Source organism: Oncorhynchus kisutch, linkage group LG8 (assembly GCF_002021735.2).
Source record: "Oncorhynchus kisutch isolate 150728-3 linkage group LG8, Okis_V2, whole genome shotgun sequence".
In the NCBI taxonomy this organism is placed as follows: domain Eukaryota; kingdom Metazoa; phylum Chordata; class Actinopteri; order Salmoniformes; family Salmonidae; genus Oncorhynchus; species Oncorhynchus kisutch.
Genome location: NC_034181.2, coordinates 3,900,741 through 3,914,972, shown reverse-complemented (window position 1 = coordinate 3,914,972; position 14,232 = coordinate 3,900,741). Strand labels below are relative to the sequence as shown.

Sequence of the window (14,232 nt, the reverse complement as noted above, 5' to 3'; positions counted from 1 at the left end):
GCAGTCAGTCTGTTTAGCCATTCTGTTAGCTATTTAGCATTCAGTCTGTTAGTCATTCTGTTAGCTATTTAGCAGTCAGTCTGTTAGCCATTCTGTTAGCTATTTAGCATTCAGTCTGTTAGCCATTCTGTAGCTATTTAGCACTTATGGCTTGGGGATAGAAGTTATTCAGGAGCCTGTTAATGTCAGACTTGTTGCTCAGGTAAGACTTTCCGCGCGGAAGCAGACAGAACAGCCTGTTCCCTGTAAATGGAACGACAGACCAGCCAGTGAAACACAGCCATTATGGATGCTGAAGATATGAGTCATGTCTGCTGTGTGTGGCTATGTCTATGTGTGTGTGTGTGTGTATGGCTATGTGTGTGTATGGCTATGTGTGTGTGTGTGTGGGGGGGGGGGGGGGTTCCCTCACAAAGCTGGGAAGATATTAAGCAGAATGGACGGTGAGGAGAACAAAGAAAGAGCTGGCCTCTGTTATTAAGATCAGATAGAGACAGCACACACACACACACACTTGCACACAAGTACTCACACACACACACACACTCGCACAAAAGTACTCACACACACTCGCACACAAGTACTCACACACACACACATGCACTCACACACACACACCCAAACACATATACTCACAAATACTCATGGGGTTGTGAGCGCACAGAAAATATAATATTTGCAGCAATCATTTACCCCCCCCCCACCCCCCCCAGAGTAAGCAAGCCCCCGAGTAAGTCCGGGTGAACTCCTTTCTTATATAGAAATGCCAAAGAGTAGTAGTACTAGTAATATCATGTCTATACTACAGGGCAGACCCAATTCTGTGCTGATGGGAAAAGGGGTCGAATGTGACAACTCTGTAGTCTCTTACCTGATGGGAACAGGGGTCGAATGTGACAACTCTGTAGTCTCTTACCTGATGGGAACAGGGGTCGAATGTGACAACTCTGTAGTCTCTTACCTGATGGGAACAGGGGTCGAATGTGACAACTCTGTAGTCTCTTACCTGATGGGAACAGGGGTCGAATGTGACAACTCTGTAGTCTCTTACCTGATGGGAACAGGGGTCGAATGTGACAACTCTGTAGTCTCTTACCTGATGGGAACAGGGGTCGAATGTGACAACTCTGGGATCTCCTTTGTAATAATAAAGGCAAAACTAATCCTAAAATCAGCACTCCTACTCAAAATCAAATCCTATTTTATTTGTCACTTGTGCCCCGAACACAACAGGTGTAGGTAGACCTTACTGTGAAACGGTTACTTACAAGCCCTTAACCAACAATACAGTGCAAGAAATAGAGTTTAGAAAATATTTACTTCATTAACTAGTGTAAAAAATGTAACAGGGTTGACAGTAACAGGGTTGACTGTGACAGGGTTGACGGTAACAGGGTTGACTGTGACAGGGTTGACCGTAACAGGGTTGACTGTGACAGGGTTGACGGTAACAGGGTTGACTGTGACAGGGTTGACCGTGACAGGGTTGACCGTGACAGGGTTGACCGTAACCAGGGTTGACGGTAAACAGGGTTGACCGTGACAGGGTTGACCGTAACAGGGTTGACCGTAACAGGGTTGACCGTAACCTGGGTTGACGGTAAACAGGGTTGACCGTAACAGGGTTGACAATAACCAGGGTTGACGGTAAACAGGGTTGACTGTAACGGGGTTGACCATAACCAGGGTTGACTGTAACAGGGTTGACTGTAACAGGGTTGACGGTAAACAGGGTTGACTGTAACAGGGTTGAGGGTAACAGGGTTGACGGTAAACAGGGTTGACTGTAACAGGGTTGAGGGTAACAGGGTTGACGGTAAATAGGGTTGACTGTAACAGGGCTGAGTTTAACAGGGTTGACTGTGACAGGGTTGACCGTAAACAGGGTTGACTGTAACAGGGTTGACGATTTCACCATCAATTAGCCATAAATCCCCTCATGAATGGAAGCTTGTTGTGGGGGAATGGAAGCTTGTTGTGGGGGAATGGAAGCTTGTTGTGGGGGAATGGAAGCTTGTTGTGGGGGAATGGAAGCTTGTTGTGGGGGAATGGAAGCTTGTTGTGGGGGAATGGAAGCTTGTTGTGGGGGAATGGAAGCTTGTTGTGTGCAACAGAGAGTGGCAAAAAAATAATAAAAATAAATAAATAAAATATTTTCTAGCCTGTCTATCTATTGGAAACAGGGTTGATCCGCTACAAAACCACCAGAACACGACCCAAAACAGTTGAACCAGCTCACCTGCTTTTACACTAGATTTGACTATTATATTCATATTGTTGATATTGTTGATATTCAATGTCTATTTTTGAAAGAAAATATTAACTATATTAAAACCAGAGTTCAGTTCACGTAACATGGTTGACCTTAGAATGAGGGACAGAGGTAAATGAATCACTAATCACAGGAAGTAAATAATGATCGTAGGAAATTACTTCGTCAAGGCAACACAACAACTAGAGTTTACAATGATGGTGAAACTCAGGAGACATTTTTTGGGATAAGTGAGATGAAATCTTCCTAGAAGTGACACAGGGTTGACAGAGGGACATGTCAAAAAAAATGCTGAATTTTGGCACATTAGTGAGTCTTTATTTATTTATGATTATTTATTAAAAATTAATTATTGTATTATTGTCACGACTTCCTCTTCCTGTTCGGGCGGGCGCTCGGCGGTCGTCGTCACCGGTCTACTAGCTGCCACCGGTTCCTTTTCTGTTGGTTTTGTCTAGATTGGTTTCACCTGCTTCTTGTTTGTCGTTAATTCAGGGCTATTTAAGCCTTCAGGGCCCGCCTGCTTTTGTGACGGGCTTGTTTATTGTTCTGTCAGTGGAGGTTTGTTGCTATACGGTTTGTTTTCCTTCCTGTTCCTGTGGTCCTTTGTGCCTGTGTTTTTTTTACTTGACCCATATTTTGGAATTAACATTCTCATTTGGAACTTTGCTCTCTGCGCTTGACTCCACCCCCACCACTCCTAGCTATCCTGACAATTATCCATGTAGTCTATGTTAAAGGGTGCTTCATCTAATATAACACGCTTTTCAAATTTTGAAGGGACTCAAAAGGCGCTCTTTTTGTGGAACGCCCCAATTTACTGATAAACAACCTCTTGAAACACTTCCTGGCCGTATTGTAGTTCATAGCTGACCACTCCCCTTTTCACATTCAGACATGAGAGTATTAGAAGCAGTGTGCTTAAAGTGGACGTGGTCACAAGACCTTTTACATTATTTCCTATTGGCCAAGGCTCAAACAGTAGCGTGTCTTTTAAAGATAAATTAAGCTGGTTAAGAGCACTCAGACACAATGTGGCTGGTTGAGAGGACTCAGACACCATGTGACTGGTTGAGAGGACTCAGATACCATGTGACTGGTTGAGAGGACTCAGACACCATGTGACTGGTTGACAGCACTCAGACCATGTGACTGGTTGAGAGGACTCAGACACCATGTGGCTGGTTGAGAGGACTCAGATACCATGTGACTGGTTGAGAGGACTCAGACACCATGTGGCTGGTTGAGAGGACTGGTTGAGAGGACTCAGACACCATGTGACTGATTGAGAGGACTGGTTGAGAGGACTCAGATACCATGTGACTGGTTGAGAGGACTCAGATACCATGTGACTGGTTGAGAGGACTCAGACACCATGTGACTGGTTGACAGCACTCAGACCATGTGACTGGTTGAGAGGACTCAGACACCATGTGGCTGGTTGAGAGGACTCAGATACCATGTGACTGGTTGAGAGGACTCAGACACCATGTGGCTGGTTGAGAGGACTGGTTGAGAGGACTCAGACACCATGTGGCTGGTTGAGAGGACTCAGACACCATGTGACTGGTTGAGAGGACTGGTTGAGAGGACTCAGACACCATGTGACTGATTGAGAGGACTGGTTGAGAGGACTCAGATACCATGTGACTGGTTGACAGCACTCAGACACCATGTGACTGGTTGAGAGGACTCAGACACCATGTGACTGGTTGAGAGGACTCAGACACCATGTGACTGGTTGAGAGGACTGGTTAAGAGGACTCAGACACCATGTGACTGGTTGAGAGGACTCAGACACCATGTGACTGGTTGAGAGGACTCAGACACCATGTGACTGGTTGAGAGGACTCAGACACCATGTGACTGGTTGAGAGGACTCAGACACCATGTGGCTGATTGAGAGGACTCAGACACCATGTGGCTGGTTGAGAGGACTCAGACACCATGTGGCTGGTTGAGAGGACTCAGGCACCATGTGACTGGTTGAGAGGACTCAGACACCATCACTCTACATACCTATAAGAATACACAAACATCTCTCAAATTGCAAAAGTGTTGTCTTATCTCCAGGTATGCACCTGTGTGGGCATACAGTATCAAATGTGTACTGTGTGTGTGTGTGTATATCTTACCTCTGTGTGGCGCCTCCCTCCTCTACGTGCGCTATGATGATGCCGTGCGGGGAGCGCTTGGACCCTCGTCCTCCCGTAATTTGGATCCCCAGCCCCTCCTGACCTTTCACCATGTGCATCTTCCAGATACGACTCCCCTCTCTGGGCTGGAGGACACAGACAAGGCACAGGGTTAAGGTCATGGTTGATACGACTGGCCTCTCTGGGCTGGAGGTCACAGACAAGACACAGGGTTAAGGTCATGGTTGATACGACTGGCCTCTCTGGGCTGGAGGACACAGACAAGACACAGGGTTAAGGTCATGGTTGATACGACTGGCCTCTCTGGGCTGGAGGACACAGACAAGACACAGGGTTAAGGTCATGGTTGATACGACTGGCCTCTCTGGGCTGGAGGACACAGACAAGACACAGGGTTAAGGTCATGGTTGATACGACTGGCCTCTCTGGGCTGGAGGACACAGACAAGACACAGGGTTAAGGTCATGGTTGATACGACTGGCCTCTCTGGGCTGGAGGACACAGAGTTAGGGTCATGGTTGATACGACTGGCCTCTCTAGGCTGGAGGACACAGAGTTAGGGTCATGGTTGATACGACTGGCCTCTCTAGGCTGGAGGACACAGAGTTAGGGTCATGGTTGATACGACTGGCCTCTCTAGGCTGGAGGACACAGAGTTAGGGTCATGGTTGATACGACTGGCCTCTCTGGGCTGGAGGACACAGAGTTAGGGTCATGGTTGATACGACTGGCCTCTCTGGGCTGGAGGACACAGAGTTAGGGTCATGGTTGATACGACTGGCCTCTCTGGGCTGGAGGACACAGAGTTAGGGTCATGGTTGATACGACTGGCCTCTCGAGACTGGAGGACAGAGTTAGGGTCATGGTTAATACGACTTCCCACTCTAGGCTGGAGGACACAGAGTTAGGGTCATGGTTGATACGACCTCCCTCTCTAGGCTGGAGGACACAGAGTTAGGGTCATGGTTGATATGACTGGCCTCTCTGGGCTGGAGGACACAGAGTTAGGGTCATGGTTGATACGACTTCCCTCTCTAGGCTGGAGGACACAGAGTTAGGGTCATGATTGATACGAATTCCCTCTCTAGACTGGAGGACACAGAGTTAGGGTCATGATTGATACGAATTCCCTCTCTAGGCTGGAGGACACAGAGTTAGGGTCATGGTTGATACGACCTCCCTCTCTAGGCTGGAGGACACAGAGTTAGGGTCATGATTGATACGAATTCCCTCTCTAGGCTGGAGGACACAGAGTTAGGGTCATGGTTGATACGACCTCCTTCTCTAGACTGGAGGACACAGAGTTAGGGTCATGATTGATACAAATTCCCTCTCTAGGCTGGAGGACACAGAGTTAGGGTCATGATTGATACGAATTCCCTCTCTAGGCTGGAGGACACAGAGTTAGGGTCATGGTTGATACGACTGGCCTCTCTAGGCTGGAGGACACAGAGTTAGGGTCATGATTGATACGAATTCCCTCTCTAGGCTGGAGGACACAGAGTTAGGGTCATGGTTGATACGACCTCCTTCTCTAGACTGGAGGACACAGAGTTAGGGTCATGATTGATACAAATTCCCTCTCTAGGCTGGAGGACACAGAGTTAGGGTCATGGTTGATACGACCTCCCTCTCTAGGCTGGAGGACACAGAGTTAGGGTCATGGTTAATACGACTTCCCACTCTAGGCTGGAGGACACAGAGTTAGGGTCATGGTTGATACGACTTCCCTCTCTAGGCTGGAGGACACAGAGTTAGGGTCATGGTTGATACGACTGGCCTCTCTAGGCTGGAGGACACAGATTTAGGGTCATGGTTGCAGTGTTGAAGGCAGTCACACTTAGACAGGGGGTTGAGACAGGGGGTTGAGACAGGGGTTTAGACAAGGGGTTGAGACAAGGGGTTTAGACAAGGGGTTTAGACAAGGGGATGAGACAAGGGGTTGAGACAAGGGGTTTAGACAAGGGGTTTAGACAAGGGGTTTAGACAAGGGGTTTAGACAAGGGGTTTAGACAAGGGGTTTAGACAAGGGGTTGATACAAGGGGTTTAGACAAGGGGTTTAGACAAGGGGTTGAGACAGGGGGTTTAGACAAGGGGTTTAGACAAGGGGTTGAGACAGGGAGTTTAGACAAGGGGTTGAGACAGGGAGTTTAGACAAGGGGTTTAGACAAGGGGTTGAGACAGGGGGTTTAGACAAGGGGTTTAGACAAGGGGTTGAGACAAGGGGTTTAGACAAGGGGTTGAGACAGGGGGTTGAGACAATGGGTTGAGACAAGGGGTTTAGACAAGGGGTTTAGACAAGGGGTTGATACAAGGGGTTTAGACAAGGGGTTGAGACAAGGGGTTTAGACAAGGGGTTTAGACAGTAATTAGTGGTGCACCAGTAGTTCTACACCTCAATACTGCAGGTGCTGCTGGAGACGTTGGGAGTGTTAGATCCATGACAGATGAAGGACTGAGTTTTTCAGACATTCAGATCTATTATTACTGAATATATACATGTACCCAAACTATTTCAGTCTATATTGATGTTGCAAGACTATGCAGGAGACACATTTCCAAAAAACCAACTGTCCTCTGAAATAATGAGATGTTATCTAACTATCTATAAAAATATTGTTCTGACAATTAATTTATGTTTTTCAAATATAAAAAAAACTATTTTAAAAACCCTTATAGTTCAACAAATTCATTGTTTTTGACAGTTAAACTCAAATCACCCATTAGAAAACAGTCCATTGAGGTTTTTAGTCAAGACTATTCCAACTGTCAGGCTTTAGGAAGACGCTAGAAAGAGAAAGTTGTGTGTTCCATCCTCATGAGAGGTGTGGAGTTTGGTCAACACTGCCTACTCTCTCCTCCTCCATCCTCTTCTCTCCTCCTCTTCTTATTCTTCCCCTCCAACTTCTCTCTCATCCTCCTCCTTTCTCGCCTCCTCATCCTGCTGAGAGGTTTGGAGTTTGGTCAACAATGCCTCCTCTTCTCCCCTCCTCTTCTTCTTCTTATTCTTACTCTCCTGCTCCTCTCCCCTCTCTCTTCTCCTCATCCTCCTCCCTCCTCCTCTCTCCTCCCTCCTCTTCTCTCTTCTTCCACTTATTCTTCCCCTCATCCTCCTCCCTCCTCCTCTCTCCTCCCTCCTCCTCTCTCTTCCTCCACTTATTCTTCCCCTCATCCTCCTCTCTCCTCCTCTTTCTTCCCCTCTCCTCATCCTCCTCTCTCTCCACTCCTCCTGATATCCTCACCCTCTTCCTCCTCTCTCCTCATCCTCCATCCTCTGTAGATATTCTATAAATATAATCTGAGTGATCCTTAGAGGCACCTGTCTTTGACAACTTGTACACACACACACACACACACACACACACACACGATGTAGCTGCCCCAGAAAAGACAATTGCCAACCCTCTAAGGGGATTGAAGTGATTAAAATTTAAAGCACTACCATATGTTCAGTCTGAAACATAGGCCTGATGTCTGTGTGCGAGCTACTCTACCTGGGCTGGATTCCATTATAATAACGACAGGCCTGATGTCTGTGTGCGAGCTACTCTACCTGGGCTGGATTCCATTATAATAACGACAGGCCTGATGTCTGTGTGCGAGCTACTCTACCTGGGCTGGATTCCATTATAATAACGACATGCCTGATGTCTGTGTGCGAGCTACTCTACCTGGGCTGGATTCCATTATAATAACGACAGGCCTGATGTCTGTGTGCGAGCTACTCTACCTGGGCTGGATTCCATTATAATAACGACAGGCCTGATGTCTGTGTGCGAGCTACTCTACCTGGGCTGGATTCCATTATAATAACGACAGGCCTGATGTCTGTGTGCGAGCTACTCTACCTGGGCTGGATTCCATTATAATAACGACAGGCCTGATGTCTGTGTGCGAGCTACTCTACCTGGGCTGGATTCCATTATAATAACGACAGGCCTGATGTCTGTGTGCGAGCTACTCTACCTGGGCTGGATTCCATTATAATAACGACAGGCCTGATGTCTGTGTGCGAGCTACTCTACCTGGGCTGGATTCCATTATAATAACGACAGGCCTGATGTCTGTGTGCGAGCTACTCTACCTGGGCTGGATTCCATTATAATAACGACAGGCCTGATGTCTGTGTGCGAGCTACTCTACCTGGGCTGGATTCCATTATAATAACGACAGGCCTGATGTCTGTGTGCGAGCTACTCTACCTGGGCTGGATTCCATTATAATAACGACAGGCCTGATGTCTGTGTGCGAGCTACTCAACCTGGGCTGGATTCCATTATAATAACGATCTCCCTTGTTCCTCGTTTAGAAGTCATAGGGTAAATCATCAAGCACATAGGAATGGAGAGAGGGAGATAGAAAGAGAGACAGAGCAAGAGTGAGAGGTAATTTATACTTTCATTACCTCATTAATAGCAATACCAGCCTTATTGACACTGATAGTTGTGACACACACAAGCCCCACCTTATTATCACCAGTAGTTTACATAATGATTTATTATCACCAGTAGTTTATATAATGATATATTATCACCAGTAGTTTATATAATGATATATTATCACCAGTAGTTTATATAATGATTTATTATCACCAGTAGTTTACATAATGATATATTATCACCAGTAGTTTACATAATGATATATTATCACCAGTAGTTTACATAATGATATATTATCACCAGTAGTTTATATAATGATTTATTATCACCAGTAGTTCATATTAGGATTTATTATCACCAGTAGTTTACATGTCACACTTTGATGAGTTTCACCTGTCCTTGTGATTGTCTCCACCCCTCCTGGTGTCGCTTATTTTCTCCAACCCGTCTGTAGGTGTTGTTGCTAAACAACCAACCCGTCTGTAGGTTTTGTTGCTAAACAACCAACCTGTGTATAAGTTTTGTGAAGAGAAGAGACCCTGAGAGTATTGTGAGTGAGGAGACACACACCCTGGGAGCATTGGGGCATTACTAAGCACCTGTCCAGTCCTGTCCTGTCCTGTCGAAGGTGTTGTGTTGTGAATGATGACAGGTAGGTAGGTGGTCGCCTGAGGACAGTGAGCCTGTCAAGGAGAGACTTGTCTGGGCTAGTTCTCTCCCAACACCCTCTACCAACCCTAACCCAACAGTTAGCCCTCCCCTCTCCCAACGCTAACCCAACAGTCAGTCCTCTCCCAACGCTAATCCAGCAGTTAGTCCTCTCCTCTCCCAACGCTAATCCAGCAGTTAGTCCTCTCCTCTCCCAACGCTAACCCAGCAGTTAGTCCTCTCCTCTCCCTACGCTAACCCAGCAGTTAGTCCTCTCCTCTCCCTACGCTAACCCAACAGTTAGTCCTCTCCTCTCCCTACGCTAACCCAACAGTTAGTCCTCTCCTCTCCCTACGCTAACCCAACAGTTAGTCCTCTCCTCTCCCTACGCTAACCCAACAGTTAGTCCTCTCCTCTCCCAACGCTAACCCAACAATTAGTCCTCTCCTCTCCCTACGCTAACCCAACAGTTAGTCCTCTCCTCTCCCAACGCTAACCCAACAGTTAGTCCTCTCCTCTCCCTACGCTGACCCAGCAGTTAGTCCTCTCTTCTCCCAACGCTAACCCAGCAGTTAGTCCTCTCCTCTCCCAACTCTAACCCAGCAGTTAGTCCTCTCCTCTCCCAACTCTAACCCAGCAGTTAGTCCTCTCCCAACGCTAACCCAGCAGTTAGTCCTCTCCTCTCCCTACGCCAACCCAACAGTTAGTCCTCTCCTCTCCCAACGCTAACCCAGCAGTTAGTCCTCTCCTCTCCCAACTCTAACCCAGCAGTTAGTCCTCTCCCAACGCTAACCCAGCAGTTAGTCCTCTCCTCTCCCAACTCTAACCCAGCAGTTAGTCCTCGCCTCTCCCAACTCTAACCCAGCAGTTAGTCCTCTCCCAACGCTAACCCAGCAGTTAGTCCTCTCCTCTCCCAACTCTAACCCAGCAGTTAGTCCTCGCCTCTCCCAACTCTAACCCAGCAGTTAGTACTCTCCCAACGCTAACCCAGCAGTTAGTCCTCTCCCAACTCTAACCCAGCAGTTAGTCCCTCCCTCTCCCAACGCTAACCCAGCAGTTAGTCCTCTCCTCTCCCAACGCTAACCCAGCAGTTAGTCCTCTCCTCTCCCTATGCTAACCTAGCAGTTAGTCCTCTCCTCTCCCAACGCTAACCCAACAGTTAATCCTCTCCTCTCCCTACGCTAACCCAACAGTTAGTCCTCTCCTCTCCCAACGCTAACCCAGCAGTTAGTCCTCTCTTCTCCCAACGCTAACCCAGCAGTTAGTCCTCTCCTCTCCCAACGCTAACCCAGCAGTTAGTCCTCTCCTCTCCCAACGCTAACCCAGCAGTTAGTCCTCTCCTCTCCCAACGCTAACCCAGCAGTTAGTCCTCTCCCAACGCTAACCCAGCAGTTAGTCCTCTCCTCTCCCAACGCTAACCCAGCAGTTAGTCCTCTCCTCTCCCAACGCTAACCCAACAGTTAGTCCTCTCCTCTCCCTACGCTAACCACACAGTTAGTCCTCTCCTCTCCCTACGCTAACCACACAGTTAGTCCTCTCCTCTACCAAACCTTTAATTCAAACAACATCATAACAGCTAGCCCTCTCCTAGTCCCGAATGGTGTTAACCTAACATCGGAAGAGTCTGACACCAAAACAACAGACGTAAGTCCTGAAGGATGTTTACCTAAGGATTGGAACAGACCACTTGACTAGTTGGACCCGGGCTTCGCATCGCAACACAGACTTCCGACATGTCAGACATGTCACAGTCAGTCAGTCATATCCCTGTGTGTCTCCCAGTGAGATCCCACGCTGTCTTGCTGTTTCCTCAGACAGTTCTTATACAACACTAATTACCACTGTAGGTAGTCTGTTTTCTCAGCTAATGTTACCCCTAACAGGGAAGAGATTAGATAATGTTACCCCTAACAGGGAAGAGATTAGATAATGTTACCCCTAACAGGGAAGAGATTAGATAATGTTACCCCTAACAGGGAAGAGATTAGATAATGTTACCCCTAACAGGGAAGAGATTAGCTAATGTTACCCCTAACAGGGAAGAGATTAGATAATGTTACCCCTAACAGGGAAGAGATTAGCTAATGTTACCCCTAACAGGGAAGAGATTAGATAATGTTACCCCTAACAGGGAAGAGATTAGATAATGTTACCCCTAACAGGGAAGAGATATGCTAATGTTACCCCTAACAGGGAAGAGATGCGCTAATGTTAGGCCTACCCCTAATAGGAGAGAGTGTCTGGATCAACCAGAAGCGTCCCAACCAGGAACATTACCATCTGGTATGCAGGATGTTCAGGTGTATTGCCGCCAACCCAACACAACCTGATTCATACTAATATGATTAAAATATACTAGTGTTAACGTAGCTTGTTGTAGTGTTATTTGTTTAGGATTGATCTCAATTGTCTGTGGTGAGGTTAGTCACTGTGGATGACTCATGAGTGTACTGTATATAGGGAGGTAGGATTTCTGGAGAGATTTTAAAGATTTGTCCAGTAAAGGTGACTGAACATGTGGAGATTTTTATGGAGATTAAGACAGATGGCCTGTGTGGCCAGACTGTCTCATTTTTTCATTACTACCGTTTCTGTCCTCAGTTTGGTTCTCATGTCAGATGCTACACAGCTTGGTGCTTTCAAAAGGCTTCGTCTTCAAGCTCTAATCCAGCCCTTTAAAACCAGAGGCCTTTGAGTTTAGAACATTAGAGTGGGCAATCTGATCCTGAAAGGGCCTCAAGCCTAACCTCTGATTGACTAAACCACTGACACATGGTAACATCTGCCTGTCTCATTGGTTCAATCATTGGCACAAGGGAACATATCCCTTCTGATTGGCTAAAACACTGACACATGGGAACATCTGCACTGGGCTGGAAACAAACTGGCTATTCTAAACCGTGGTAGGCCAGATTAACACAGAGCAGAGATGAGAGACTCTCTCAGGGTGAGTTACATCAGAAACATATGGAGACGACCACACATCCAAGATCAAACTACGGCTCTCTTTCTTTACGAGACCGCTACATACTGTCTTATTTCAGTGCTGATGAGAGGATGAGTGCAGGATGGTACAGTATATATATATATATATATATATATATATGCACATCACCAGTCCAAAGTTTTAGAACACCTACTCAGGCAGGGGTTTCTATATACTTATTTTTACTATTTTCTACATTGTAGAATAATGGTGAAGACATCAAAACTATGAAATAACACATGGAATCATGTAGTAACCAAAAAAATGTTAAACAAATTAAAATATGTTATATTTGAGATTCTTCAAAGTAGACACCCTTTGCCTTGAGGACAGCTTTGCAAACTCTTGGCATTCTCTTCCCACAGTCTTGAAGGAGTTCCCACATATGCTGAGCTCTTGTTGGCTGCTTTTCCTTCACTCTGCGGTCTAACTCATCCAAAACTATCTCAATTGGGTTGAGGTCAGGTGATTGTGGAGGCCAGGTCATCTGATGCAGCACTCCATCACTCTCCTTCTTGGTCAAATAGCCCTTACACAGCCTGAAGGTGTGTTGGGTCATTGTCCTGTTGGAAAACAAATGATAGTCTCACTAAGCACAAACCAGATGGGATGGCGCATCGCTGCAGAATGCTGTGGTAGCCATGCTGGTTAAGTGTGACTTAAATTCTAAATAAATCACTGATAGTGACACCAAAGCACAGCACCCCCACACCTCCTCCTCCATGCTTCACAGTGGGAACCACACATGCAGAGATCATCTGTTCACCTACTCTGCGTCTCACAAACACACAGCGGTTGGAACCACTAATCAAGAATTTGGACCAAAAGACAGATTTCTACCAGTCTAATGTCCATTACTCGTGTGTCTTGGCCCAAGCAAGTCTCTTATTATTGGTGTCCTTTAGTAGTGGTTTCCTTTCAGAAATTCGACCCTGAAGACCTGATTCACTCAGTCTTCTCTGAACAGTTGATGTTGAGATGTGTCTGTTACTTGAACTCTGTGAAGAATTTATTTGGGTTTGCAATATGATGTGCGGTTAACTAATGAATGTATCCACGGCAGCAGAGGTAACTCTGTGGCGGTCCTCATGAGAGACAGTTTCATCATAGCGCTTAATGGTTTTCGAGACTGCACTTGAAGAAACGTTCGAAGTTCATGAAATTTTCCGGATTGACTGACCTTCATGTCTTAAAGTAATAATGGACTGTCATTTCTCTTTCCTCATTTGAGCTGTTCTTGCCATAATATGGACTTGGTCTTTTACCAAATAGGGATATCTTCTGTATACCACTCCTACTTTGTCACAACACAACTGATTGGCTCAAACTAATTAAGGTGGAAATAAATTACCCAAATCAACTTTTAACAAGGCACACATGTAAATGTAAATGCATTCCAGGTCACTACCTCATGAAGCTGGTTGAGAGAATGTTAAGAGTGTGCAAAGCTGACATCAAGGCAAGGGTGGCTACTTTGAAGAATCTCAAATATAAAATATATATTTTGATTTGTTTAACACTTTTTTGAGGTGTCACTGCTGAGAGAGTCTGTCTGTCTTACCTGACAGGAGGCATCACTGCTGAGAGAGTCTGTCTGTCTTACCTGACAGGAGGCATCACTGCTGAGAGATTCTGTCTGTCTTACCTGACAGGAGGCATCACTGCTGAGAGAGTCTGTCTGTCTTACCTGACAGGAGGCATCACTGCTGAGAGATTCTGTCTTGTGTTCTGACAGTCCTCTGTGGAAGCGATTCGGCAGGGTGGCGGTTCCTCCCCCGTTCTGCAGATGA

At 46.4% G+C, this 14,232-nt stretch overlaps 1 protein-coding gene across 1 annotated transcript in view; it reads right to left on the bottom strand.

Annotated features, from left to right (window-relative positions):
* The window catches only part of LOC109879544 (PDZ domain-containing protein 2), a 211,103-nt gene that overhangs the window by 129,611 nt on the left and 67,260 nt on the right, over positions 1–14,232 (bottom strand). Inside the window, exons 2-3 of the mRNA XM_031829568.1 lie at positions 14,130–14,232; positions 4,408–4,553 (exon numbers count right to left, since the gene is read on the bottom strand). The exon at positions 14,130–14,232 is cut by the window's right edge and continues 480 nt beyond it. Coding sequence (XP_031685428.1) covers positions 4,408–4,553; positions 14,130–14,232 — 249 coding nt within the window. The remainder of the gene's footprint in view (positions 1–4,407; positions 4,554–14,129) is intronic.